At 51.5% G+C, this 26,795-nt stretch overlaps 1 protein-coding gene across 2 annotated transcripts in view; it reads right to left on the reverse strand.

Moving 5' to 3' along the window:
- The window catches only part of ZCCHC24 (zinc finger CCHC-type containing 24), a 65,179-nt gene that overhangs the window by 37,887 nt on the left and 497 nt on the right, over positions 1-26,795 (reverse strand). The window contains exons 1-2 of one of the 2 annotated variants that reach the window (XM_024986925.2): positions 16,097-26,791; positions 14,173-14,373 (exon numbers count right to left, since the gene is read on the reverse strand). In XM_024986925.2, coding sequence (XP_024842693.1) covers positions 14,173-14,373; positions 16,097-16,333 — 438 coding nt within the window. In that variant the 5' untranslated portion in view covers positions 16,334-26,791. Of the gene's footprint in view, positions 1-14,172; positions 14,374-16,096; positions 26,792-26,795 lie in introns of those variants that run through there. The other variant, XM_024986924.2, reaches the window with a different exon arrangement.

Raw genomic sequence — 26,795 nt, forward strand, 5'->3', positions numbered from 1 at the left:
CAGCCCTGCTTAAGCATCATACTTAGTACCAAAGAGTGAGGGGAGTTCGGGCTTCTGTCTGCTTTTACCCTTTGTCATCATGCTTACCGCCTTGGGGACACGCCTCTTCTCACCGCCTCCTCATACATTCAACTCCTGCACAAAGCCTCCCTCTCTGGCCAAAGTCAGGGAAGCACTGGGATGCAAGGCAGGGAGAAAGCCGAGGGGCGGGGGCGGGGGGGACACTCTCTCCTGCAGCCTGATTATTGCCTGGGCCAGAGCACAGCAGGTGTACAGCGTGTCCTGGAGGATGGGTCTATTCTCATGGGCAGACAGGGCCAGTGGCAAAGGTGGGCTCCTGGGGTCAGAGAGACTTGGCTTGATCCTAATCATCTGTGGAACCAAGGGCAAGTTGCCTAACCTCTCTGTGCTACTTTGTTACAAAAGAAAAGAAGGAAGGAAGAGAGGAGGGAAAGACGAAGTGGGAGAAGGTGGCCAGATGGACTGCAGACACAGTGCAGGCTAGTATGAGCATCCTAGGAGATCATGAGGTGGTGGCACACTGCAGGCTGGGTATGAGGGCGAGCACATTTCTCTAGGCTTTCCACCCCACTCCCTGGGGATCCTTCCTTGCATTTGTTGCCTGATTTCTCTGTAGCCCAAACCTTAGATGTGGGAGGGGCTGGTGAGAGAAAGGAAGCCCCGATCTTAAAAGCAAGCCAAGTCAATGGTATCAAGTCCTGGAAACCAGAGACAGAGCCACCTCCTACCCCAGACAAAGCCATGGGGTCCAGACTCCGTCCTAAGGGGCCACCCAGATGCAATGGGAAGGGAAACTGCCACCATGAAAACGTGCCCCCGAGAACCCCCAGCAGATGAAGGCAGAGTCCGTGGCAACCTCCAGGCTCACATTCACTCTAGGAGCACATGCACTCTTACTCATTTCAACACACACTCTGTGAGCGCCTGCTGTATGCAGGACCTGTGCTCAGCTGCTCACTGGGTAGTGGGGCAAATGGTATGACTTCATAGTTTTCTAATTGGGTTTGCCTGCCCCTACCTCATTGTTCCTGGAGCTCACAGAAGCCCTGATTGATGGGCTTCATGGCTTGACCCTGCTTCAAGCACTCAGGGGTCGTGAAGGCTCATGGGCAGGGTCGACTTGGCCAAAGTGGACCAGCTACTGAGGCTTGGGATAAGAACTCAAGGCTTTCGACCCCAAAGCCCAGGTCCTCTTGCCAGCCATGCAGACACAGACCCTACCTGCGGTGGGGCCCCCAGGAAGCAGGAGAGACGGTCATGTGAGAATGGGCTCCCGGCTAGGCAAAGCTCAGCAAGGCAGAGTAGGAGCAAGGTGGGAGGGTGAGGGGCACAGGGGCTCCTCCACAGGAAAGGGCACACTTGTGCTGGGCTTGGAGGGAAGGGTGGAGCAAATGAGAGCAAAGTACCAGCTGAGGGCACAGCACAGGCAAAGCCCTGGGATGGGAGGGGGTTAGGAGAATTCAAATGGCAAACAGCCAGGACCACCTCCTGGGGGGCCCAATTGGGGCCACACTCCAGGGCAGGGCACCGAGCCCACAACGAGGGGGCATCATCTGTCCTCCGAGGATAAGGTGGGGAGGCAGACAGGTGAGAAGCCATGGGAGGCCTTAGAACCAGGCTCTGGATGGGGTTGCAGATCCTGAAAAGTGGGATTGTAGAGAAGAGCTGGTGGGCCTGCGTTGCTGGGGAAGGAGTCTTCACGGAGGTGAGTTTAAGCTGGGCCTGGAAAGGGGGCGGGAAGGAGATGTTAGGAAAAGGACTGCAGGCTGGGGGGCTCCGTGGGCACTGTTCACCTGTATGTGTGGCTGAGCAGCCTGGCTGGAGCAGGGCAGGGAAAAGAGGAGGTTTCGGGGACCATGGCATCTTAGGCTGCCTCTCACCCACTACATATCAACTCTACAAAGCCAGGCTCGTGGAGCCTCCCTTTACAAATAAGAGCAGATAAGGCTCAGGGAGGCCCAGCAGCCCAGCAAGTAATGCTAACAAGAGCTGCCATTGAGCACTCATGGGATGCCAAGCACTGGAATAGCCAGCCCATTTCCCACAAATATCTTGCAAGTGGGTAAGCCCACCTCACAGATGGTTGGGTCGCTGTGTAACACAACGACAGAGCTGGGGAAGGGCAAGAGTGAGCTCTGAGCTCAGCTCAGGGAGACTCAGAGGGTGGTCCCTTTGAGCGTAGAGGAAAGGCGAAATCAGAGAGGGCTGCCTGGAGGAGGTGACATCAGCAAGCTAATCAGCCCAAGAATATAATCACTCTGCTCCAGCCCTCCATCCCCTGGGCCTTGAAGGTGGTTAAAGGACCAGGGACAAGTTCTGGCTCCCAGGCTCTGCCATCACCCCTGTCCCTCAGGGACCAGAGACAGAGAACTGAGGTGAGGCCAGCTGACACGGCGAGATTCCTGGGGGCCTTGAGTCACTCTCTGTGATCCATTTAAAAGAAGAACTGGCAGCAGAGGATGTGAAACTGCCCCTCTCAGACTCTTTCTTGCCAGGCTTGGGGCAGCAGGAAGGATGTAAAAGTGGTTGTCCCGTGAGCCCCCACACGCTGTCTGTCCATCCCTCCCACTTGTCTTTGCCAGGGTAAGCACTTGGCGGGGCCATCCCTCTGCCCGGCCAGAGGGCAGCTGACAACCCATAGGTGGCACTTGACACCTTCTAGCCATGGCTCATCATCCCTCCTCCCAGAGCCCCCACCCTGGACAGAGTGGAGCCTCCGGGACCCAGTTCATAACCTTTCATCCCTCAAGCCAACCTGCCAGTCCCAAAGTCATCAGAGCCTGTCCCAGTCACCCTCCCAAGCCTCCTGGGAAGGCCCAGGCTCATCACATGGCCTTCCTGCAGTCCACCCTGGAGGCAGCCTGTCCTGTACGGTAACAATGGGATAGGAGGACCAGAGACCCCTCTGGTGACCCCATAGCTTTAAAACACTGTTTTAGACCTCTGGGACTTCACAAACAAGTTTGGAGCAGTTGATTTGAGGCATTGCAATCATGATGGTCATTAACACAGCCATAACAGCTAACACGGTGCATATGAAGTATTCTCTGTGAAGCACTTCAGATAAAATAAGTCATTCATTCTCACAACATTTTGTGAGCTAGGTTTCTATCATCTTCACTTTACTGAGGAGGGAACTGAAGCCTAGAGACCTTTAATTGATTTTCCCAAAGGCACACAGCTAATCCGAGGCACTGCTGGAGGTTGAACCCCGGTGGGCTGGCTTAAAGGCTCTGCTTGGAACTACCACAGCAGAAGGTGAGGGCCTTGGAAGGGGAGGAAGGAAAGACTCGAGGCCACAATACAGGGTTTGGGGGGACCACCCCAAAATTAGCAGGCACTACACCATCCCTATGAACACCCGTCCCAGCTAACATTCTCCAAGCACTCACGACATCCCAGGTTCTGCGCGGAGCTCTGGAGTATCAAGCCCAGGCACCAAGATTAGGAGGAAGCCTGAGAAATGATGCCTGCTGCGAGCAATGCAAGCCACCTTCCTGAGCCCAGTCCTTCCACACTGGAATCACAAAGTGACCTTGTGTGTCCACCCTCTTTCCTTCTCTCTCCCCTCCTGCCCTTCCTTTTTTCCTTCCTTTTCCCTCTCTCCTTCCTTTCCTCTCTCCATTGATCTTTTGTAACTTGCAGTCCTTACAGTCCTGGCCCAGCGCCATGAGAAAACGTCGGTTTCCACATCCATATATTGATGGCTCTGAACTAATCAGTGGTCCCTGCCCTGAGCTTCTGCCTGTCCCTTTCTGCCTGTTCCTTCCCCAGGCTCAGCCACTCTGGCCCCAGAGGAAACCCAGGCCTGCAGGGAGGTCAGGGCCACAGTGAGAGGTTGGAAAACCCAAGCAGAAGTCAGACATGGGCTGGGGGCCACGGCCTTCCCGGCCTCCTTGGGACACCCCACAGGGACCAGCCTGCTCTAGCCTGGGAAGAGTTGGAAGGGCTGGGGTCCAGGAACTGCAGAGACTGGGTGGGGAGGAGGAGATCTCAGCCAGCCTTCACTTTCCCCTTATCTCCTGCCCCTCCCCCAGCAAGACCCTGAGACTATTCACATCCCACCTCTAAGGTTTCAGCTGTTCTAGGATTCAATTCTCTCCCTGCTCTATTTTTCTTCTTCTTTTGCAATCTCCAAGAAACTCGAGCTGCCAGATGGGTGGGGGAGACGATTGTTTTGTCTGACATCTGGATTTCATTAGCAGCCCTGGGCATGCTGACTCAGGAATGGCAGCTCCCCTGGGCTCAGACCTTTCCCAGACCCCTCACGGTGCCTGGTCCTTGCTGGACGCAGGAGGCACAGGTGCCAACATCCTTCAGACCTCCCCCAAAGGAGTAACTAGCCCCCCCACGAACATCTTGGGTGTGGTGGAGGCTGAGGACTTAGAGAATTTCTGCTCCCAGCTCAGCGCCTGCCTGATGGGTGGCTGCCAGCTGGGCGTGGCTGGGTGTGACCACCATGAAGGCTGCAGGAAAGGATGCTAGGTCCTGGATGGACTGCCTCCATCTGTGCCCCAGTCTCCATTCCTACAGAGGCACCGAGCCCTGCACTGATCCCCAGTAGCAGATACAATCTGGAGATGAGGAAAGGTGGCCCAGAGAGCAAGTGACTCATCCAAGGTTGCACAGCTGGTAAAAAGTAGAGCTGGAACTTGAACTCTGGCTTTGAGGTTATACATTTGAAGCTGTTTCCTCTGACCTCAACAAGATGTCCCTTCACTAACATCAGGGTCCTTCCTGTTGGCCTATGGACCCTCAGCCCTGTCTGAGTTTCAGAGGAAAGGTAGTATCTGGAGTTTTCACATCATATCATCCATCAGAGAGGCCTGCAGTGGCCATCCAACCTAAAGCAGCCTCAGACACTCTGCAGGGAGGACCCCTGTGGATCCCCTCCTCCTCGGTGAAAGTGTCTGTCGCTGAGTCGTGTCTGACTCTTTGCACCCCATGGACTGTAGCCCACCAGGCTCCTCTGTCCATGGGATTCTCCAGGCGAGAATACTGAAGAATACTGAAGAATATCCCTTCTCCAGGGGATATTCTTGACCCAGGGATCGAACCTGGGTCTCCTGCATTGCAGGCAGATTCTTTACCATCTGAGCCACTATTTTATGACCTTATTGGCATAAAGATAAATATCATTCAGACTGGATTCATTATTATGCACTTACTATTATTCATTTTTTTTCCTTCTGGTTTTAAGATAAATGAAAATTAGTATATTTTTGTGGGCCCCTGGCAGAACAGTGCCTCAGCATGCCTGCTGTTTCTCCCAGAGAAGCTGGCCTGGCAGTCTTGGTCAAAGCACTCACATTCTGCACAGCAGTTCTTGTCATCTCATATCTCCTTCTTCTCTTATTGATTTGTGCTTATTGTCTGACTTCACCCAATACTACATGAGCTCCAAGAGAGCGGAGCTCTTTCCTAGTTTGTTCACTATGGCATCCTCAAATGCCTGCTACGCGCTTGGCACATGGTTGGTGTTCAATAAATGTCAGTAAATGAATAAAGGAAGAGGAACCTATCTTCTCAGGCAAGGGTATTGAATCCTAGGTAGTGGCACCCCACTGGCCACTGCAGCGATCTAGCAGCACCTCCTTTACTGCTTGCCCCTGTTCCTCCTACCCACCTGGTCACCAGGCCCCATGAATGCAACCTTCTCGTCATGTCTAAAGTCTGTCCTCTCACCTCCAACTTTCCTTGCCCTTGCCTTGTATCCGATCTTATCGTCTCTCCATGTGCCTGGACTGGTTTGGTCTGCAGTCTTGCCTCCTCCAGCCTGGCCTCCCAACTGCCACCAGCGTGATCTTTCAAAATGCCAATCTGAGTGTGTCACCTAAAACCCCTGGATGGCTTCTCCTGGCCCTCCAGATAAAGTCCAGACTGTGTAGCCTGGCACACAAATCCCCCACCACCTGCTGCAGCCATACCTCCCACTCCCCCCCTCAGGCACCCAGAGTGCCGGCCGTCGCCAAGGGCTCGCGGTTCCCGGAAAGCAAATTCCTACTATTAACACACTTTCCTGGAAGCCTTCCCTGCTCCGGACTCAGACTCCTCCTCTCTGAGGCCTCCCATGGAGCCCCAGGCAAAGCTGGTCCCTCACTGCAAACGTTATAGCCCTGATCACCCTGAACGGTCAACAGCACTTCTGTTGTCCACACTGTGCCACGGTGGAAAAGGTCGAGCACTCGTCCAGCACAGGCCTGACGTACCGTAGGTGCTCAGGAAGCGCCAGGCGGTTGTACTGAGGGCTGGGCTGGGCTCTGTCCTGGACAGATTGTGTGTCCTGAACACAGATGTGGCACTTAGTCAAGGCCCCACCACATACACACGTACCATTACAGGCAAATGTGGAAGACGCAGAGCAGGTCCCGCCACACTGGTGTGCAGAAGCCAACACGAGACACGCGGGTGACCCTGAGGGCAGGCCCAACAGAGAGCACGCATGACTCCCCTACAGCCACCTGGAGTTTCTGCGGGCACCACAGCCGGCACCCCAACCAGCCTTGGCCTCCTTGACTGCACCGGGGCAGCAAACACCCTGGGGCTGGACCAGTGGAGGAATCTGCCAGACACAAGGCCTTGGCCAGACCAGGCCTGATATGGTTTTCATCCACGTTGTCTTGTCCCTCTTTATTTCCAGCAACCCATCTTTTTAAAGAACGCTGACTTTCTGAGAATGATGGTGGAGATAAAAACCTGGATGCTGACGTGGGTGGCAGGGTCTCATCTAAAAAGCACACGGGCTCTGGAGTCGGGAAGGCCTGAGTTTCAATTCCAGCTTTGCTGTTCATTAGCCATATGACCTTAGGCGAGCCACCCAACTTCTGTGGGCCTTGGTTTTATCATCTGGCAATTGGCCTGATGGAGTTTTTGAGATAATTAAAGGAACTGGGACATATTACACACTAAGCTCAGAGGGAAACCCAATGCTTAGAGAATACTATTATTGCTGTTCATATTATTATTATTACCCTTGAATAGAAACCTGGCACGCTATACACAGATAGCTACAGGGACAGATTTTTTAAAGATGATAAACATTCTTGAATCCTAGTTTTCTTGGGGCAATGCTGACGTTGGCTGGAGAGAAGTCCTGGCCAGGCACAGCCTCACCCCACAAAGAGGGGTCGCCTCTCACCAACACTGGAAATTTGTCTCCAGCACTTTCTGCCTCTGCTTTTGGGGCTCCTCTTCATACAGTGCCCAAGCCCCTTGCACTGCCCCTGGTAGCTATGAGAAGCCTCACCAGTCTAAGGAGCTGAACTCTGGACACCTCTCTCTACCCTTAAGGTTGGAAAAGAATCAGTTAACAGGTTTCCGTCCTCTGGTGCCTGTGTCCCACCACCCAGGCTGCTGGCAGTGCATGCTCTAACCCCGTTTTCACTGCGACCTTTCTCTGAGGCTGGGGCTCCGTGGCAGCTTCAGGACCCAGGGAGGGCTGGCCTAGGGTTCTGCACGTTCCACCCCTAGTCAGACCATTTAAGATTTTAAAAGCATTTAAACCATTTAAAAGTCATTCCACAAAAAGGGAAGAGAGAAAGGAGTAGAGAAGTCATTCAAAGAAATGATGGCTGAAAACTTCCCAAATCTGATTTAAAACTTTAATCAGCACATCCAAGGAGCTCAACAGACCCAAAGCAGTATAAAGATGAAGAGATTCACAAATAGACACATCACAGTAAAACTGCTGAAAGCTAAAGAGAAAAATCTTGAAACCAGTGAGAGAAAAATGGCATGTCATTTACAATTGATTTCTGATAATAATAACTGACTCCTCATCAGAAACAATGGAGGCCAGCAAGCAGGGGATAACATATTCAAAGTGCTCAAATTAAAAAATATCTGTTGGCCAAGAATTTTATACCCAAAAAAGCCATCTTTAAAAGAATGAAAGTGAGTTAAAGACATTTCCAGATAATTCCCCATTGCTAGCTCACTAATCCTTCAAGAAACACTAAAGGAAGTTCTTCAGGCTGAAAACAAGTGACCCCGAAGACTAATGAAAATACATATGAAAAAGCAAGCACATTGATAAGGTGATTATGTAATTGTAAAACACAGTAGAAGTGTGTACTTCTTTTCTTCTCTTAGCTAATTCAAAATATTTGTCCTATAACATACAGAAATATAGTACCTTTTCCAATAATAGCACAAAGAAGGTGGGTGGGAGAAAATGTGTCTTGAGCTAAGGAAATGACACCAAGTGGTAATTTGAATTCACAGGAATAAATGATGAGAATTCAAAATGTGAAATAAGAAGGCTAACATGAAAAAAGCAACAGATATATAATTGGTCTCATTTCTTCTTTCAGCTTCTCTAAAACACATAAAGTTAAATAAAGTAATAATTCTAACAAGCATTGTTGAGTGTGTAATATACATAGATATAACATGTATAACAATAATGCCACCAGAACAAGGAACAAAGAATAGAACCATAAGGGAGTAATGTTTCTATTTTGGAGTTAAGTAACATTTCTCACTGGAGTTAATATAAATCTGAAGCATATTTTGATGAGTTAAGGGGTTTAAGACCTGGAGCAACCACTAAGGAAATTACTAAAAAATGGTGAAAAAATACTTAAAGAAATTAGAATGTTACATTAGAAAATTATCACTCAATGCAAGAGGAAGCAGTGAAGGAGAAACAAGGGAACAAGAAGGACATGAGCAATTTCAAAAACAAAGTACAATGGCAGCTCTAAATCCAGCTATATCAATAACAGCACATATAAAAAGTGCATTAACAATAGCATTATCAATAATGTAAATGGATTAAGCAACCCAAACAAAAAGCAAGGACTGTCTGGTTGGATAAAAAGTAAACCAAGGTCTAACTATATGCTGCCTACAGGAGACACACTCTAGATCCAAAGATATGAACTGATGGAAACTAAAAGGATGGGAAAAGACATATCAGGTAAACAACAAGCATAAGAAGGCAGGCTACACCAATATCAGGCTGAATGGACTTTAAAACAAAAAATATTGCTAGATAAAGAGGGACTTTTTCTAATGGCAAAAGGATCACTCCATCAGGAAAATACAGCAGTTATAAACAAGCATGTGTGCCTGCTCAGTTGCTTCAGTCGTGTCCGACTCTTTGCAACCCTATGGACTGTAGCCCACCAGGCTCCTCTGTCCATGGGATTCTTCAAGTAGGAATACTGGAGTGGGTTGCCATGCCCTCCTCCAGGGGATCTTTCTGACCCAGGGATCAAACCCATGTCTCTTGTGCCTCCTGCATTGCCAGATAGATTCTTTACCACCAGCACCACATGGAAAACCCATTAGAAACACAGATGTACCTAATGGCAGAGCATCAGAAAGCAACAGAACTGAAGAAAAATTGTCAATTCAACAATAATAGAGATTTCAATACCCCTATTTACAATAATTTACAACATAACTAGGCTGAATGTTGACAAGGAGTCAGAAGACATGAATAACACCATAAACCGACTAGACCTAATAGACATCTGCAGAATACTCCACCGAACTGTATACTTCTCAAGCGCACAAAACTATTCTCCAGGACAGACCAAATTTTAGACTATGAAACAAACCACAATAAATTTAAAAGCACTGAAATAATATAAAGTATGTTTTCCAACCACAATTGGATAAAATTAGAAATCATTAAAAAAGGATACTTGAGAAACTCACAAATACATGGCTATTAAATAACATACTCCTAAATAACTGGTGGGTCCAAGAAGAAATCACAAAGGAAATCAGAAAATATCCTGTGATAAATGAAAATGCAACATGCCGAAACTTATGGGATGCAGCTCAGAGGAAAATTTATAGCTAAAAACCTCCATTTAATTTAAAAAAATGTACAATCAGTATTCTAACCTTCAACCTCAAGAAACTAGAAAAAGAAGAGAAAACTAAACATAAAGCAAGCTGAAGAAGGGAAATAATAAAGATTAGAGTGAAGAATTGAAAGCAGGACTCAAAGATATTTGTGCATCCATGTTCAAAGCAGCATTATTCACAAGAGCCAAGAGGCAGAAACAATCCAGTTGTCCACTGATGAATAAATGAGCAAATAGAATGTGGCAGATACACACACACACACACACACACACACACACACAATGGAATATTACTTAGCCTTTAAAAGAGAAGGAAGTTTTTAATAAAAATATATCACAAGGCAAAAAATTAAGGAAGGAAATTTTGACACATGCTATAATATGAATGAACCTCGAGGACATTATACTAAGTGAAATAAGCCAATCACAAAAGGATAGACACCGTATAATTCCACTGATACATGGTACTTAGAGTAGTGAAATTCTTAGAGACAGAAAGTATAATAATAGTTTCCAGGGGGTGGGTGAGGGGAGGGGAGAGAAGTATTGCTTCATGGGTACAGAGTTTCAGTTGTGCAAGATAAAAAGAGTTCTGGGGATGGTTGATGGGGATGGTTGCACAAGAGTGTGAATGTACTTAATGCCACTGAACTGTGTACGCTGAAAAATGGCTAAAATAGTACATTTTATGTTATATGTATTTTGCCACAATTTTGTAAAAGATTAGCATAGAAAGTAATGAAATGAGGATAGGAAAAAAATAGAAGAAATCAACCAAACCAAAAGTTGGTTTTTTGAAACGCTCAACAAAGTTAACAAACCTTCAGCTAGAATGACCAAGAAAAACAGAGAGAAGACTCAAATTATAAAAATCAGACATGGTAGAGGGGGACATTATAAAATAAAATAAAAAGGATTATAAGAGAATATTATGAACAAACTTCATGCCAAGAAATTAGCTAACTTAGATGAAATGGAAAAATTCTAGAAGTACAGAATCTACAGAAATTGATCCAAGAAGAAATAGAAAAGCTGAATAGACCCATAACAAATAAAGAGATCCAACTGGTAATTTAAAAGAATCTACCCACAAAAGAAGACCCACACTTGGATGGCTTCACAGGTGAATGCCACCAACCATTTAAAGAAGAATCAATATTAATTCCCCATAAACTCTTCCAGAAAGTAAAAGCGGATGGAACCCTTCCCAAATCATGGAGCTAATAAATGCTATTACGTGGAGGAACCTTGAAAACAATATGCTAAGTAAAAGAATCCAGTGACAAAAAAGCCACATATTATATAAATCTATTTATATGAAATGTCCAGAATAGGGAAATCTACAGATACAGAAGGTAGATTCGTGATTATTAGGAGATGGGGGACCAGAGGGTGATAGCCAAAGAGTATGAGGTTTCTTAAGGTGACAAGAAAAATTCTTTAACTGACTGTGGTGATGGCTGCACAGCTCTGTGAATATACTAAAAATCATTGAGTTGTCTATTATAAATAGTTGAATTATATCTCACTAAAGCTGTTCCGCAAAATAAGCATTCCACTTTTACATATTAAAAATGCTGAGCTCTTACACAATAGTTCATTTGAAACAAGGGTTTCCACCTGTTCCTTCATTCAGGAAGCTATACTGAGCAACCTGTGTGCACCATGTGGTATCTGGGCAGGCAGAGGGCTACAGAGATGAGTTCAGTCTAGCACGTGGGGCTTGTGGTCAGCAGAGACGTGGGGAGCATCCAGTCCTATTCCAGCCTGCTAAAATCCTTAGCCAGGCAGGTGCACTCCACATTGTGACATAAGGGAGACAAAAACAACGCTAGCCAACAGATACTGAGCACTTACTGGGAGCCAGGCACTGTGCTGAGCACTTTTCATGCATTACTCCATTGAGTCCCCACAGCAATCCACGATGTTAGTGTTCTCGACAGCCTCATTTTACAAATGGTGACCCTTGTGAAGAGTAAAGGGAGGTCCTCGGGCCTGCAGGCATCCTAGACAGAGTCAGGTTTGAGACGGAGCTAGAAAAGGGCCTCTAAGGAGAACGTGAGGCTCCACAGGCTATGGCTTCTCAGCTTGGCGCAGCACAGATGCTCAAGGGAGCAGAGAGCACCGAGGCCCCAAGAGCAGGTTCAGCCCTATCTGCGGGTGTCCTCTCCTGAGACTCTGTTTCTTCAGCTGTAAAATGGGGCTATTATCCCTACTTGGCCACAGAGTTGAGAGCCCTGCACAAGATTAGTGAGCACACTGTGTAACATACAGCACCCTGCTAGGAAGCAAGAGGTACTGAGGAGAGGCACCCTCTATCTGCACGTTGGCAGGACTCTGGCCTCATCTGGGAAAGAGCAGCGCGTGCACAAAAGTCACACACACACACCTCTTCACTGTCCCTCTGCCTTGGATTCATTGTCCGTTGCCTTTGGATACTGGTCACCTCTCACTCATCAACCTGCCAGCCCCACTCAAGCCCCTCTCCTGGAAGCTTTCCCAGGCTGCTCACCCAGTAGACACTCTCAGGGGGCTCTGAGGAGGTGCACCCATGCACCCATAACAGGAGGTTATTAAAAGCACTCAGCACACTGGGCAGATGTGAGTGTTAAAGGAAATGCTTGGAGAGCACTTAGCACAGTGTCCATCTCCTCCTTAAACAGGGTGGAGTCCTGCTCCACCCTGGAGGCAGGGTGACTGAGAGCAGACAGGCCCTGTGTGTGGGGTGGCGTGGGGGGCTCAGTCAGGGAAGGCATGGGGGGCTGCTCACTGGGTGGGCCCAGGCACATCTGTGAGCACCAACCAGATCCTCAGCCACCTGCTGGCCTCTCGTCCCATACCTAGAACCCTGGGGGCTAGGGGCCTAACTCTGCCAGGGCGCCCTCATGCCAAGGGTCCCTTGCTCACTGCACACATCTGCCCAGGGAGTGTGGATCTGGAGGGCAGCCAGCAGTGGGTTCAGGGTGGGTGGGCCTCTCTTGGCCAGGGGCGGGGGGAGGCTGAGATCACCAGCTGAATCACCAAGGATCATAGTTCTGGGTTGGGTTTGAGGTTCTGCATTTCTAACAAGCTCTGGGGTGACACTGATGTGGAGATGGCTGGCTGTACTTGAAGGAGCAGGGACCCAAAGCATGGCGTGGCCATTCCTGAGAAGAGTGGTGACTGGCATCTCAGACCCCCCACTGGTCTTGGAGGGACCCAGCCCTGCCTGGCCACACCCTCAGCTGCCAACATCTGGAGGGCAAGACTACACGGATTTTCTGAGTTTCCAGGATTCCATTTCCATTACACGTATAAAATAAAAGTAGTACCATGCTATAAAAACAGTGGAAAGTACAAAAAAATAATAGGAAAAAAAATCGCTGATAATCTCATACTGTATGTAACACAACTGTTAACCTCTCTCCCCAGGATTCCAAAACCACATCTGTCAGAGTCAGGGGTCATCCAGTGAGTGGGGTCTGCCCCCAGAGCCTCACCTTGTTGCAGCGAAACACTAGGGGAGAGATGGGAGCTGTTCCTGACCCCTTTCCCACCCCAAGGGAGCAATGCCCAGCCCCCCATGCCTGAGGCCTTCGTGTGTGCGTGCTCAATTGCATCCGACTCTCTGTGACCCCACGGACTGTAGCCCGTGGGATTTTGTCCATCTGTCCCATGGGATTCTCTGTCCATGGGATTTTCCCTGCAAGAATACTGCAGTGGGTTGCCATTTCCTCCTCCAGAGGATCTTCCTGACCCAGGGATCGAACCAGTGTCTCCTGCGTCTCCTGCAATGCAGGCAGATTCTTTACCACTGAGCCACCTGGGAAGCCCCTGCCTGAGGCTTTCACCCAGACCTATCCTGGGGGCACCCCTCCCCTTCACAGGCTGCAGGCTGCAGAGCAGGCAGAGGTGGGGTCTGGGGGAGGGGGCGCACATCTGGGTTCCTGGCCAGGAGCCCACATTCCTTCCCTGTGAGTGGGAGGTGATGGGCTCTCAGGAGAGCCGTGAGGAAGCCGTTGGCTCCTCCTGCCCGATGGTAACAGGACCCACCTTGGCAGGAAGACTGGGGTGGGGTGAGGGGAGACTCGAAGGCTCAGAATCTCACTCTGGGGTGCCTCTCCCAGACTGCTGACTGGCCAGTGCAGGCCCAAGCTGGGGCTCTGTCCCATCCACACCAGCTAGCCTGCCTCAGGAAAACCAGAGGGGACAAAGAAGTGGCAGCCAGTGATCACGGGGCGAGGTGCTGGAGGAAGGGGCCCCGGCGAGCTGTTTCGCCTCCTCCGCCCACGGAGGCTGGTCCACAGGCCAGCCAGGGCCCTGAGCCGCCGCCGGGGCCGGGCTGCCTTACCTGGGGGCAGTCCTTGATGTAGTGTCCTTTGTTGAAGCACAGGTGGCACAGGTAGTTGGGTGGGGGCCGCTTGCTGGGCTTGCGGGTCTCGGAGGCCAGGGTCAGGTCGGAGAAATGCTCCGTGAGGGAGCTGAGGCCGTCGGCGATGTTGTTGAGGGAGCCGTAGGGTGAGGCGCTCTTGTACACGCTGCTGCTCAGTGCCTGGGGGGGACAGAGGCTGTGAGCACGCTGCAGGCCTGGCCACCAGTGCAGCCATGGCCTCGTGGGCACTTCCACAGGCTCGGACACACACACACAAATTCATACCGATTGCTTTTTTTTTTTTTTGCCTTCCCTGATCTTTTCTATTGTTTATTGAAGGATAATTGCTTTACAGAATTTTGTTGCTTTCCATCAAATCTCAACACGAATCAGCCATAGGTATACATATATCCCCTCCCTTCTGAACCTCCTTCCCGTCTCCCTCCCCATGCCACCCCTCCAGGTTGATACAGAGCCCCTGTTTGAGTTTCCTGAGCCATACAGCAAATTCCCATTGGCTATCTATTTTACATATGGTAATGTAAGTTTCCATGTTACTCTTTCCATACATCTCACCCCCTCTCCTCCCCTCTCCCCATGGCCATAAGTCTGTTCTCTACGTCTGTTTCTCCATTGCTGCCCTGCAAATAAATTCTTCAGTACCATTTTTCTAGATTCCGTATATATGCGTTAGAATACGATATTTATCTTTCTCTTTCTGACTTACTTCACTCTGTATAATAGGTTCTAGGTTCGTCCACCTCATTAGAACTGACTCAAATGTGTTCCTTTTTATGGCTGAGTAGTATTCCAACATGTATATGTACCACCACTTCTTTATCCATTCATCTGTCGATGGACATCTAGGTTGCTTCCATGTTCTAGCTATTGCAAATAGTGCTGCAATGAACACTGGGATATGTGTGTCTTTTTCAGTTTTCGTTTCCTCAGGGTATATGCCTAGGAGTGGGATTGCTGGGTCATATGGTGGTTTTATTCCTAGTTTCATACCGACTATTTAGTCACCTGTGGGCTCTGGCTTCCTGGAACCCATGTTCAAATCCCAACTCGAGTTGTGCATCCATGGACAAGCCAGTGAACCACTCGGGACCCCAGTGACCCCATCCAGTAAACAGGATTGATGACAGCTACCTCCAAGGGTTTCTAGGAGGCACACATAACCCTTTATTTCCTGCCTGGCACTGGGGAAGTGCTCAGTATAGGATGATGGTGATGATGGTGATCATTAGTTCTTTACACACTGCCAGGAGGTAAGACAAGCAGCAGAAAGCCACCTGCTAGAGCCCGAACTCTGCCGTGTGCTGGTGGGGTGATCAGCTCGCAGTCTCGTTTCCACTGTTCAGAAGAGGAGACTGACGTTCGGCACTTTGCCTGGTCTCCTGCAGCCCGAGCTTGTGCACGGTGTGTCCGGGGAGTCCTCAGCCCAGCCTGGGCCAGCTCTCTGGAAGCCCGGGGAGGAAACGGCCCACCTCTCTCACCTCTCCCACCTCCAGTTGACAGGAACCAGATGTCTTGCCTGGCTTCAAAGCAGACGCGGCCCAGGCCCCCTCCTGGTGTATACAGCCTCTATTTATAGGAGTCACGGGCTCTGGGCGGCCAGGCACACTGGAATTCAGCAAAGGTGGGGCCTGCTGTGAGGCTGGCAGGGAATGGCCGTGAGACCCTTCTCCCAGGGCCAGGCCAAGGCTAGAAAGAGGTAGCTTCCCCAGGGGCTGATGGCAAACCTGGGCACGGGGCTCAGGCTTACTAGGCTCCAGTTCTTGCGCACACCAGTGGGGACAGTTCTTCTGGATCCCCTCAGTGTAGGAAGGGAGGGGAGTAAGCTGAGAGCTCGTCCCAGGGAGTCAAGACACCCCTCCTCCAGCCAGGACGGAGCCCACACCTCACACATGTATGCCTCTGGAGGTCCGGCACTTCCCTGGAGGACACAGCCCTCACTCTTCTTGGCTCTCTGGACACCCTGCTCTTCGACCCTGGCCCAGCCCTTCCCCTCTCTGGGCCTCTTTTCTCTCTGGGATCTGGAAGGAAAGACAGAGACACGACAACCAGGGCAGCTCAGGCCCAACACACAGTCAGTCCTCAGTGACTCTGCACTGAACTTAAAGGCTCCTGATGACATCTTGGGCTTCCCTGGTGGCTCAGCTGGCAAAGAATCCACCTGCCATGCGGGAGACCTGGGTTCAATCCCAGGGTTGGGAAGATCCCCTGGAGAAGGGAAAGGCTACCCACTCTAGTATTCTGGCCTGGAGAATTCCACGGAATATAATTCATGGGGTCACAAATCTCTGCTCTACCACTGCACAGGGCCACTGTGGAAGATCCCACACGAACCTGCATCCAGTCTGAGGGCAACTTTCCAGCTCCCTGAAAGGCAGAGGGTCCTTTGGGGGAGCGGTACGCGAACCAAGACAGGACAACCTTAAGGGATGTGGGGAGAGTCCCAGCGGAAGTGGGATTAGATGATATTAGTCACACAAACTGAGCACTTCAATGTCCCTGGCGCTGGAAGCTTTACGTGTGTTAAGATAACTAATGCTCACCACAGCTCTATGAGTCACTGTCCCCATTTTACAGATTAGATCAGTGTGTTCAAACTTCTTTGAATGACCCGGGAAACTTTTAACCAATACAGTTTTTCTGGGTCCCACCTGAGACCTATCAAAGCAGCCACCAGGGACTGAAGGCCCAGAATCTGCTTTGCTTCACTGTGGTAGAATATACATTACGTAAAAACCTATCCTTTTAACGATGTTTAAGCGTGCAGCTCAACGGCACTAAGCACATTCACATTATTTATAGGGCAAACATCACCACCATCCATCTCCAGAAATCTTTCGTCATTCCAAACTGAAACTCTGTCCCCATTAAACACTAACTCGCCACACCCCCTTTACCCCTAAGCCCAAGTCAGCATTTTTCAATCTCCCATGGAAGGTACAACCTTCCTAGCCCTACCTGGCCTTGGGAGCACCAACCTTGGGACTTTCCAACCATCAAGGTTTCTCCTTAGCTTGTCTCTGGGCCTCTCCCCATCCAAACTGGTCTGGGGGAGGGCAGTGTCGCCCCAGCCTCCCAGAGAAAAGTTCATCCAAACAAGAGACTTGAAGTTCCAAATGGTGTGACTCATTCTCATGACTGGGAAATGCAATTTCACAAATAACAACCCTCTTATTATTTTTTTTTCTTTCTTTCCTTTTTTCTTTTTTTTTTTTCTTTTCTTTTTTTTTTCTGGATAAGATTTAAGCAAGTCCACAGGAATCAGGGCTGTTTTGGCAGCAAATTGTCAAGAGGAAGGGGAAGTTTGGTGGGTGCCAGAAACTGCACTAATTATACCCTGAAAAACCTCTCCCCCATCTTGTGGCCACACACCCCTGCCCACGGGCAGCCCCGCGGGTATCCCTGGGCAGGCAGAGGCCTCTGAGTAGGCTGTCCTCCCCCTGGCAGCTTGACACCCCTCCCACCGCCTCAGGAAGGTCATGGCTTTGTCCCTCAGGAGGGTCACACAGGCAGCTGTGGGTCAGAGGAGCGGGGCCAGGGCTCCCCTCCCCGCTGCCTCTCCCCATCCAGTGTACACTGGCCTGGCCCTCACAGCTGCTCCAACGGCCTTCCCCAGTCCCAATTCAAGACGACACCAGGAAAAGACGAAAGGAAGGAGCAGCCAGCCGACCCAACCTCATTCTGAAGTCACGATAGAGAAAGTGAGGCCAGGGGCACAGACCAGGGCATGCAGCCAGGCCTAAGGGCCAGGAGTTCTGCTTGCCGGCTGGCTGGAGGGGCGGGTGGGGCGGCAAGCTGTTTCCTCTCTGAAGCCCTGAGGAGCTCGGCCCATGGAGGTAAAAGGCGAGCCGGTCTCTCAGCCGTTTCCATGGCCTGTGGGGACTGATTGGAGCAGAGGCCAGGACATGCAGAGCTCCCTCCCCTCTGCCGGTGGAGCTGGGTCCCGGGCTTCTGGATTCCCCACATGTAACAGGGAGCAGGGAAGGAGGGCAAACTTTAGGATCTCTGCAGGCCTGCTTTTTTAAGGTCCAGACACTCAGGTACTGAAAGATGTCCCCAGAGCATGGTACACAAGAGGGCACTTCATTCACAAGGCACCACCTCTCCCAAGTCCTGCCGCTCATGGCTGGAGGGCAAGGCTGGGCAGGGCTTCCCTTCATCAGTCAGCCCCTAATTCTACAACAGCGAGGCTACTCCCCTCGGTGTCCCACTGGCCACTGCTTTTCTCCCTCCAGGCCTGCACTTGCTGTCCACCCCTGGGATGCCCACCCTGGATCCAAACCCTCCAGGATCTGGTTCTTGACCTGGTTCTGACTCCAGTGATATGGCCAAGAAACCACCCCTTCTTCTTGCTCAGGCCTGGGCTCCAAGTGACAGTGTGAAAACCACCGGTTCAGGTGCTCCTGAGGTCCCACTGGCTACAGAGGCCCAGCCCCCTCCAGAGACCTTCCAGGCCTCCTGACCATAGCCTTGTGCTGCGGGCTGGGATGCGGACTCCCCTGCCCTGGCCTGAAGGAGCTCTGAAGTCTGTCTCTCATCTCTTTATACAGAGATACCTCTTCATCTCTCCATAGGGCAGAACATCCCCAAAGGCAAAGATTCTACTATCTTCCACTGCCCCAGAGACCAGACTCCAGTGCTCTTTAAGCCCCTGATAGTCCTGCATATAGACAGTCACAGGCAGGAAGAGGGCTCCATTTGACAGATGGGGGTATGGATGCTCTAATACCTTGAAGGATTTAGCTCAGGGTCTCTGAGTTCCCATGGACTAAGTCGGAGGGTGCTCTCACCCCAGTTTGCTGCTCTGGCTGAGGGGTGAGGGCAGCCCCACTAGAGTATGGCTCTGGGTCATCTAGGCCCAAATGAACAGCCTTGGGGAGGAGACCACCTCCTTCCTCCCCGGGTCAGTGACCCCAGCAGCAAGCAGGAAGTGTGGGATCCTTAAGCCACATGCAGGGAACAAAGCATCAGATTCCTGTCCATGGCTGGAACTTCTCCAAGGTTCTGGCTCGACTGTTGGGGAAAGTTAGATGGGAAGAACTACGGTTTATTCCGAGCCCACTTGTGTCACATACTCGACTGGATCCTTTCCCTTTCTTAGACTCATACCTGCCAAGAACACTGTTCGGATGGGCCTTGTCTGGCCGGTTTATAGAACTGGGAACTGAGGCTCAACGAGGCTGAGTAACTTCCCAAGGAAACACAAGCAGCACGTGTCTGAGAGGAGCTTTGCAGCCCGATCTGCTGGCCTGTTTTACATTTCAGCTCCTGAATGGCCTCCAAGGCTTGTCTTCCCCTACAGGAAGGGGAGCCACCTGGCAAGGACCACCCTCCTTGGCACAGAGGCCCTGTGACTCCACACTGCCAAGCCCCTCAGGCCTGGTAAGACAGAGTACCAGCTTCTCTGGGTTGTGTGAGGGGCTCGGGCCCCAGGGTTTGTGGTTCTGCTGAGGGTACACAAGGAGAGATTTTCAAGCCCAAGTCAACCTGACCAAGTGTGCTTCCTTTTGGCCACCATCCCCAGGACAGAAAGAGGGCACAGTGGGAGAGGCAGGCAGGAGTTGAGGCAGGTGGGCAGGAGCTTCTGAGGGCAGCCAAGAAGAAGACAAGATGGGTGCAAGAAGAGAAGAGGGGACAGCTGGCAGAGGTGGGCACAGCACCACAGGTAAGCTCTGTGCAGAGCAAATGCGGAGTCTGCTGCCCCCGGGGCCTGAGAAGGCCTGAGAGGAGGAATCCTCTGCTCCTAGGTCCCAGCTCCGTGGGGGTTCTTCCATTCTTCCAGCAGCTGAACAACCGCTTCCTTATCCCCAAAGCCATCCCTGTCCACACTGCTATACACACACACAGACATGCACACACATGCACGCCCACACTCCTCTCTTTGGAACAAGAAACCATTCATCTCACAAATGACTCCACCCCTTCTCCAAGGAGATCTGCACTTTTTCACCCCTAGGGTCTATCTGGGGCTCCAGCCCCTGGGGTCAGATACATACACATGCTCACATACACACATACATTCTATACAAAAAGCAGGGGTGGATATGGGCTGGGCTCAGGGATAGGAGACAGCCATGGCCAAGGATGGAGTGGGCCAATGGGAAAGTGAAGTCAGACCAAGGGTTTCCCCAGCTGTGGTTAGACCCCAGTTCTGCTCCTATTTCCAAGGTCTGAAGATGACCTGTGGGCCAAGAATGCAGCAGTGCTGACCAGGACAGATGCAGCAACCCTCTACTCAGGACCCCCTAAGGGCACCATTGCCTCCTGGAAGTCCATTCACCGGGGGTGTACAAAACACAGCCCCCTGGATACAGCCAGAACTTGATGGGAGATTCAGATTTCAATAAGAAGGCTGTGTTCTTCTTGGTAAGGGGAGTTGGGAAAGAGAAATGGGAAAAGAAAGGACCAAGGGATGGAGAAGCACAGTGACAGCAAGATGGAGTGGAACAGACCCAGGGGAGGGTCCCCCTCCCCACTTAGTCTCTCCTGTTCCCCTGCAGGTCACCACTCACCTGGCAGGGGTTCACATTTCATAGCTACGTGCCTGCTTCCCAGCTCCCCAGCTCAAGCATAGGCACTGGCTCTTGCTTCTAGACCAAATGCATTGAATGAAAGCAGAAAGCATGGATCTGAGAATCCGAGGACTAGACGGTCCCTAATAGTTAGACAGTCTGGGGCACCACCAAGGCTTGCAGCCTCTACAGCAAGGGGCCTGGATTTGAGGTCCACTGTCCACATGATCCCCCTGAAATCATGTGCAAATGCAAGTTGTGTGTGCATGGACAGGTGTGCTGTGTGCATTGCACTGAGGAGAGGAACTTGAGCTGCTTTCAGATTCTCAAAGAGGCCCACAGCCAAAGAAGGTCAAGAACACTTCACACACCTAAACTTCTGCTGGGACACCTCTAGGCATGGGGTTTCATGACTCCCACATCAGCTCTTTAAAATTTATCAAGCAATTCATAAACACTTCTTCTGTGAGATAAAACAAAAGGCTAAGAGGCTGAGGAAAGTGTTCCCTAGTCACAAGTCTGGGGAAGGAAGAGGAGGAGAGAGTCCAAGTCATCCATCCACCCATCCACCTAGCGAATGTCAACTGAGCACCTAGTCTGTCCCAGACACTGACCAGGCATCGGATGCTGGGATTACCAAGTGAAATATGACAGGATTCCTATTCTCAGAGTGCTGACAGCAATACCGACTGTTCAGACATGCTTTACCAGAAGCATGCACCATTTCTCTGTCACGGGACATGGAAGGAGGGAGGTGTGTTCCCCATGGTATTCAGGTAAAGCCTTCAGAGAAGAGACATCCTCTGGGGCCATAAAGAAGTAAGTTGGAATCTGTCAGTTATACAAGGACAGTCCGCAGCATTAGAAGCAGTAGAAGCAACAGCAAGTGCAAAAGCTTAGAGTGAAAGCTTGGTGCTTAGTGTTTTCAGAAACCTCAAGTGAATCTACATGGCCAGAGGAGGGCGGGATAAAAATTATACATCACAGCCACCACCACCCCCACACATACACACAAGAGACCAAGCACCCTGAGACACACCCTGGAGCCCTGATCCTCAACTGATTCCCTGACTTTATCTTCCTCCTCTTGAAGAGCCTTAGTTTCCCCATGTGCATAATGGAGATGCTGCACCCAGTGGGTGCTACGGGACAGGAGTGCTAGGAAGTCCTCGGTGTCCACCTCCTCTGCCTCCCCCAAGCCAGGCCACCCTTGGACTCATGCCCCACAGAGTCCCAGGCTGGAGCAAGGACATGACAGAAAACCCAGGACCCATGAGCAATGCCTGCCACTCCTCAGAAGGTTTGGGATTGGGGACAAAGCAAGTGAGGCACTGAAGCCTGACAGAGCACCCTGGTTAATGCATGCCCCATACTGGCACCCAGGGCACGATCCAGGTGAATGCCACCTGCACCAGCAAGGCAAGCCAATGGGACAGCTGTAGTCAGGATGCAGGAGACTTCTAGGTCGAGCTCTGCCACTGACTTGCTGAGTTACTAATCAGGCCTCTATTTTCTCTTCTGTAAAATGGGGCCATGAAGAAAAGATGCCTAGAATAAAGCACCACCTCCCAAAGTAAGGGACGCTTCTCCGCAGAGTCTTTCTCTTGGTGCTGACCGCGCCTGACTTTCTGTCACTGCTAATTCCCTATTACTAATGCTGCCTGCTTTCCTCCCTTCCACCTGACTCAGAAGGTCCATGAGGTGTGGTCTCCCTCCGAGTCTAGGCCCGCCCTGTCAACTGAATCTGACGGAGGGAGGGTCACGCCATCTCGGCCAACAGGCCCTCGAACGACGGTCTCCCTTGTCTGAGTCAGAGCTCAGCTTTCCAGGGCTGGCCAGAGGGAGCCGGGCAGCTTCCCAAGCTCCCAGCTGGGCTGGAACGGCTGTTCCTCCCAGGCCCTGGGGCTGCCCCCCACCACTTCACACAGACCACAAAGGCTGCTGGGAACAAACCTCAGCTCCTGAAGCCCATTCAACCCGTTAGGCAAACTCCCACCTTCAACAAATAGGTGGCTTTGTTCTACACATCCATGCCAGTCGGGCAGCCCCTCGGCTCAGATGCACGAACGGACAGCAAAAGTGATATATCCAAACCTTCAGAAGACTGTCAATACCTGCTGCTGCTGCTAAGTCGCTTCAGTTCTGTCCGACTCTGTGCGACCCCATAGACGGAAGCCCACCAGGCTCCCCCGTCCATGGGATTCTCCAGGCAAGTACACTGGAGTGGGTTGCCATGTCCTGCTCCAATGCATGAAAGTGAAAGGTGAAAGTGAAGTCGCTCAGTCGTGTCCGACTCTTAGCAACCCCATGGACTGCAGCCTACTAGGCTCCTCCATCCATGGGATTTTCCAGGCAAGAGTATCGGGAGTGGGTGTCAATACCTAGGACCTTTTAAATCAGGACACTGAGGTTACCCCCTCAAAGGTTTCTAACAGCCTCATGTGTGTAGGAGCCTGAAGCCCTGTCTGGTAAGCCTCATGAGACCCTTACTGCTGTTCTCAAATCTCCAGTGAGACCAGAGAGGCAAAGAGGAGGGTGTCCTCGGTGCTATGAAGATAGCACTAGGACCCAGGAGGGCATCTGGGTTAACAGCTGCAGGAAGAGCCTCCCACGGGTTGAAAATATCCAACAAGGAAGAGGTCTGCTTTGATGGAGCACGCCCTGAACTTGGAGGTATTCAGAAGAATGTCGGGTTGAGGAAAGGTTAGCAGGCTCTGTCCTGCAGGACTTCTCAGAGCCTTTACTGTGTTAGTGGGCAGTATGTGTCTCCAAGGGAAGGATACTAGGCTGTGTTCCCCAAATGTATTTGACTCCAAAGCCCATCCCCTCAACCTCCACAGAGCATCACTTGACAGCTGAGCCACATCTTCAAGCCACATCTGGCCCTGGAGGAAGAGGAAAAGAAAACAGCTGCCCTAAACATCTGACCTGGAATGGGACAGCTCTGTCTCCCTAAGAGGGTGCAGGAGCTACCCAGGAGGGGCTCTTGGCATCACTCGGAGGTGCTTAAGCACTAATTCTCAACATGAGGGTAACTCTACTTTTCTGCAGGTGGAGTCCCACAGCCTCCACACTGCTGTGAATTTAAATTCCAAACAAAACCTGGCAGGGAAGACCCCCCACCCTCATGCCACCAACCCCAGCTGCCTCTAAGACCTGCCTTCCTCGGGTACCCGGAGAAAGAGAGGAAGGGCATAGCCAAGGGCCTCACAAATTTCTCTCCAAAGACATACATTAATAGTTGTTGCCACAGATCAGGGTTGAAACAGGGGTTCATTCACAGGGTCTAGTTTCTATACCCAGAGGCCTTTTTAAGAACTGCACCAAGTACCTGTGTGTGCTTTGGCCTGGCAGGCTTACCACACTAAGAAGCCGAGAAAACCCCCACAAGCAACCACCCCCTGGTGCCAGTTTCTGAACTTGCCCATGAACTCCACCATCTCCCTCTCTGCTCCCGGAGCCAGTGCTCCACTCAGAACCCTTGGCTTATCTTCAGCTTCCAGAGCTGAGGTTCTAGGGGCACAATGGGCTTCTGTGCCCCCATGTCCTCAGCCCCCACCCCCGCCCAAACCCCAGCTGCATTCATGGTGTTCTGCTATTGTGGTGGGAGCAGCCTGGGGGTGGTGCAGGAGGGGGTGGGCTCTTGGCACGGGGACTGGCGCAGACAGGCCATGGTCAGTGGTCAGCATGCAAGTCACATCCGCAGGCACTGCCACTGGGCCTGCCAGGCTCTGCATGGAATGGTGACGCTCCTGGGGCCCTGGGGCCCTTCGCAGAGTTCCTGCAGGCCCACACACAACTTGCTTCCTGTCGGACAAGCCCCTTGGTGGCATTCAGGTGGGGGGTATTTTTTCTTGCCTTCTCAACCAGTTGCTATTTTGGAGCCATATTAGGTCACCAGCTAAGCCCTGGATGCAGGAAAGGCCTGTCCCTAGAAGCACAGCTGGGGCTTCAAGAGGGTTTAGGAGGCGAAACGGGTTGGGGGGAGGTGGTGAGAGCGGGTGAGTCTGAAGCCAAGAGAGTCTTCCAGAAGTCAGCAGACACAGCCTTCCAGCCCCTGCATGGAAGCCACTGGCTCATGAACATAGGAGAAGCCCCTCCTTACTCTCCCAACTCAGCCTGTCTGTAGGTATATCTTCTCCTGTACAGCTCTCAAATCCCACACACATCACCCTGGAGGACAGCAGAGATTACATGTTACAGATAGGTAAACTGAAGCCCAGATAGAGATGAGGGTTCTTCCAAAGTCAGATCATGAGAGAGTGTTTTCCACCATTGCTCTAGATAACCTTTACCAGCTCCTTCTACACTGGCCCTAGCAAAGGAATGTGCCCCTTCAATGGGGACACCAAGGTAAGCAGCTAGCAGAGGCTGCTTAGGGACCCCCACTTGATCTGTGAACCATGGTCTCCCTTCTGCCTTTGGGTTCCTACAGGATCCCCATGAAATCACCCACCATTCACACAGTATCATCTTATCTGTCTTCTAATCTGGGGCCCCCATGGGACTCTGGTGGAATCCCCAGGGGGCCACACAGAGCTCAAAAATGTTTGGTAAGAAAGCAAACAACTGACAAGACCCAGGCACTGTCCTCCAAAGTCCCTGGTCACAGAAGCCAGTTCCCCGAAGAGAAGGCAAAGTCCCTTGTAAGAAAGAAAGATTTCCAGCCAAGAACAATTCCTCAGGTGGAGAGAGTGCTTTACAGTTTACAAAGAGTTCTGGAATATGAATGCTGTCGCCTGGCACCAAAGGGTGCTTTCCAGATTCATCTCCCCCAGCTATGCCTGACAGTCCAATACAGGTCAACTATCCCTTCTTTTTGCTGGCCTGCCGTCGGCCCATCTCTAGGCCTCAGGCCAGCAGTTCACATGGCCACGTCTTCCCTAGTCAATAATGGCAGAGGCAAACACATTATGGGGTCACAAAGGGCGACCCTCTGTCTTTCCCACCTCATCACCAGCACACTGGTGTATACACAGGTCTTCTCCCGCAAACTGGTAAGGGACTCTGACTCTCCTGAAACTAACCAGTGTGCCCTGGTCTAAAAGACAAGTGCCCCTCCCGTGGGTCCTCTTCCCGGGCCCCTCCCTCTGCACTTTTGCAGAGAGAGCTGCCAGAAGCAGAGTGAGGGAAGGCCACAGAGGGTGTCTGCGGTTCTCACATGAGGCAGGAGTAAGTGAGAGTGGGGCCCAGGAGGAATCCAGCTGAAGGGAGAGAGGATGGTATCCAGGAAGGCTCTGAAGAGCTCTCCAAGGGACTGGGAGGTCCTGGCAATCTGGGTATTTATCTAGCTGGGGAAAGATGCAATCTGGGTATTTATCTAGCTGCCCGTCTGACTTTGTAACTGAATCCATCCAACAGGCAGACTTTGCAACGGCAGCCGGCCCAGGTTTCTGGAGAAGGCACTGGGCAGCTGGAACCTCTCCCCCTATCGAGCCCCCTCCCAGGAGCTCAAGAGATTTCCCTTTCATTTCCTTCCAGGCTGGAAGGGCGGGGGACAGCACAGTCTGTGGGGTCAAGCCCTCAAAAACCACTTCCTATGTGGCTGGGGGAGGGCGAGCGGCTGAAGAGTGTATTTGGGGGTCCCTGCGTGAGAACAGCAGAAAAATTCTGCGGGTCAGTCACTGCTCTTCAGAGTGCCCTTCAGGTCGGAAACCACCGAAGTCGGAGGAGAAGATTTCAGGGCCCTCCGGAGGAACTCGGAGCAAATCCACACTCTCCGTCCCAGCGAGCGGTGGCCAAGGGGGGGATGGGGTTGGGCGTGGGAAGGACATTTGGAAGGGGCTCCCCGCACAAGCCGCGCCCCGGCTGTCTGGAGACAATCCGGAACCCACCCACCCGGTCGGCTTCCCCAGCCCCCTTGGAGCAGGGCGCCCCAGGCTGGGAGAGAGGGAAGGAGGGCTCCACCCGCCCCAGAGCTACTCCGGGCCGGGCTCAGGCGGGGAGGTGACGCGCTCCCGGCGCCCCGGGGACTTCGGGAGGCGAGTTTGGCAGAGCTGAGCGAAGTCAAGCCAAGCAGGGCCGGGCAATACGGAGCCGGGCCGGGGCCAAGCCAGGAAGAGCTGGGCAGAT

The sequence above is a fragment of the Bos taurus genome, chromosome 28 (assembly GCF_002263795.3).
Source record: "Bos taurus isolate L1 Dominette 01449 registration number 42190680 breed Hereford chromosome 28, ARS-UCD2.0, whole genome shotgun sequence".
In the NCBI taxonomy this organism is placed as follows: domain Eukaryota; kingdom Metazoa; phylum Chordata; class Mammalia; order Artiodactyla; family Bovidae; genus Bos; species Bos taurus.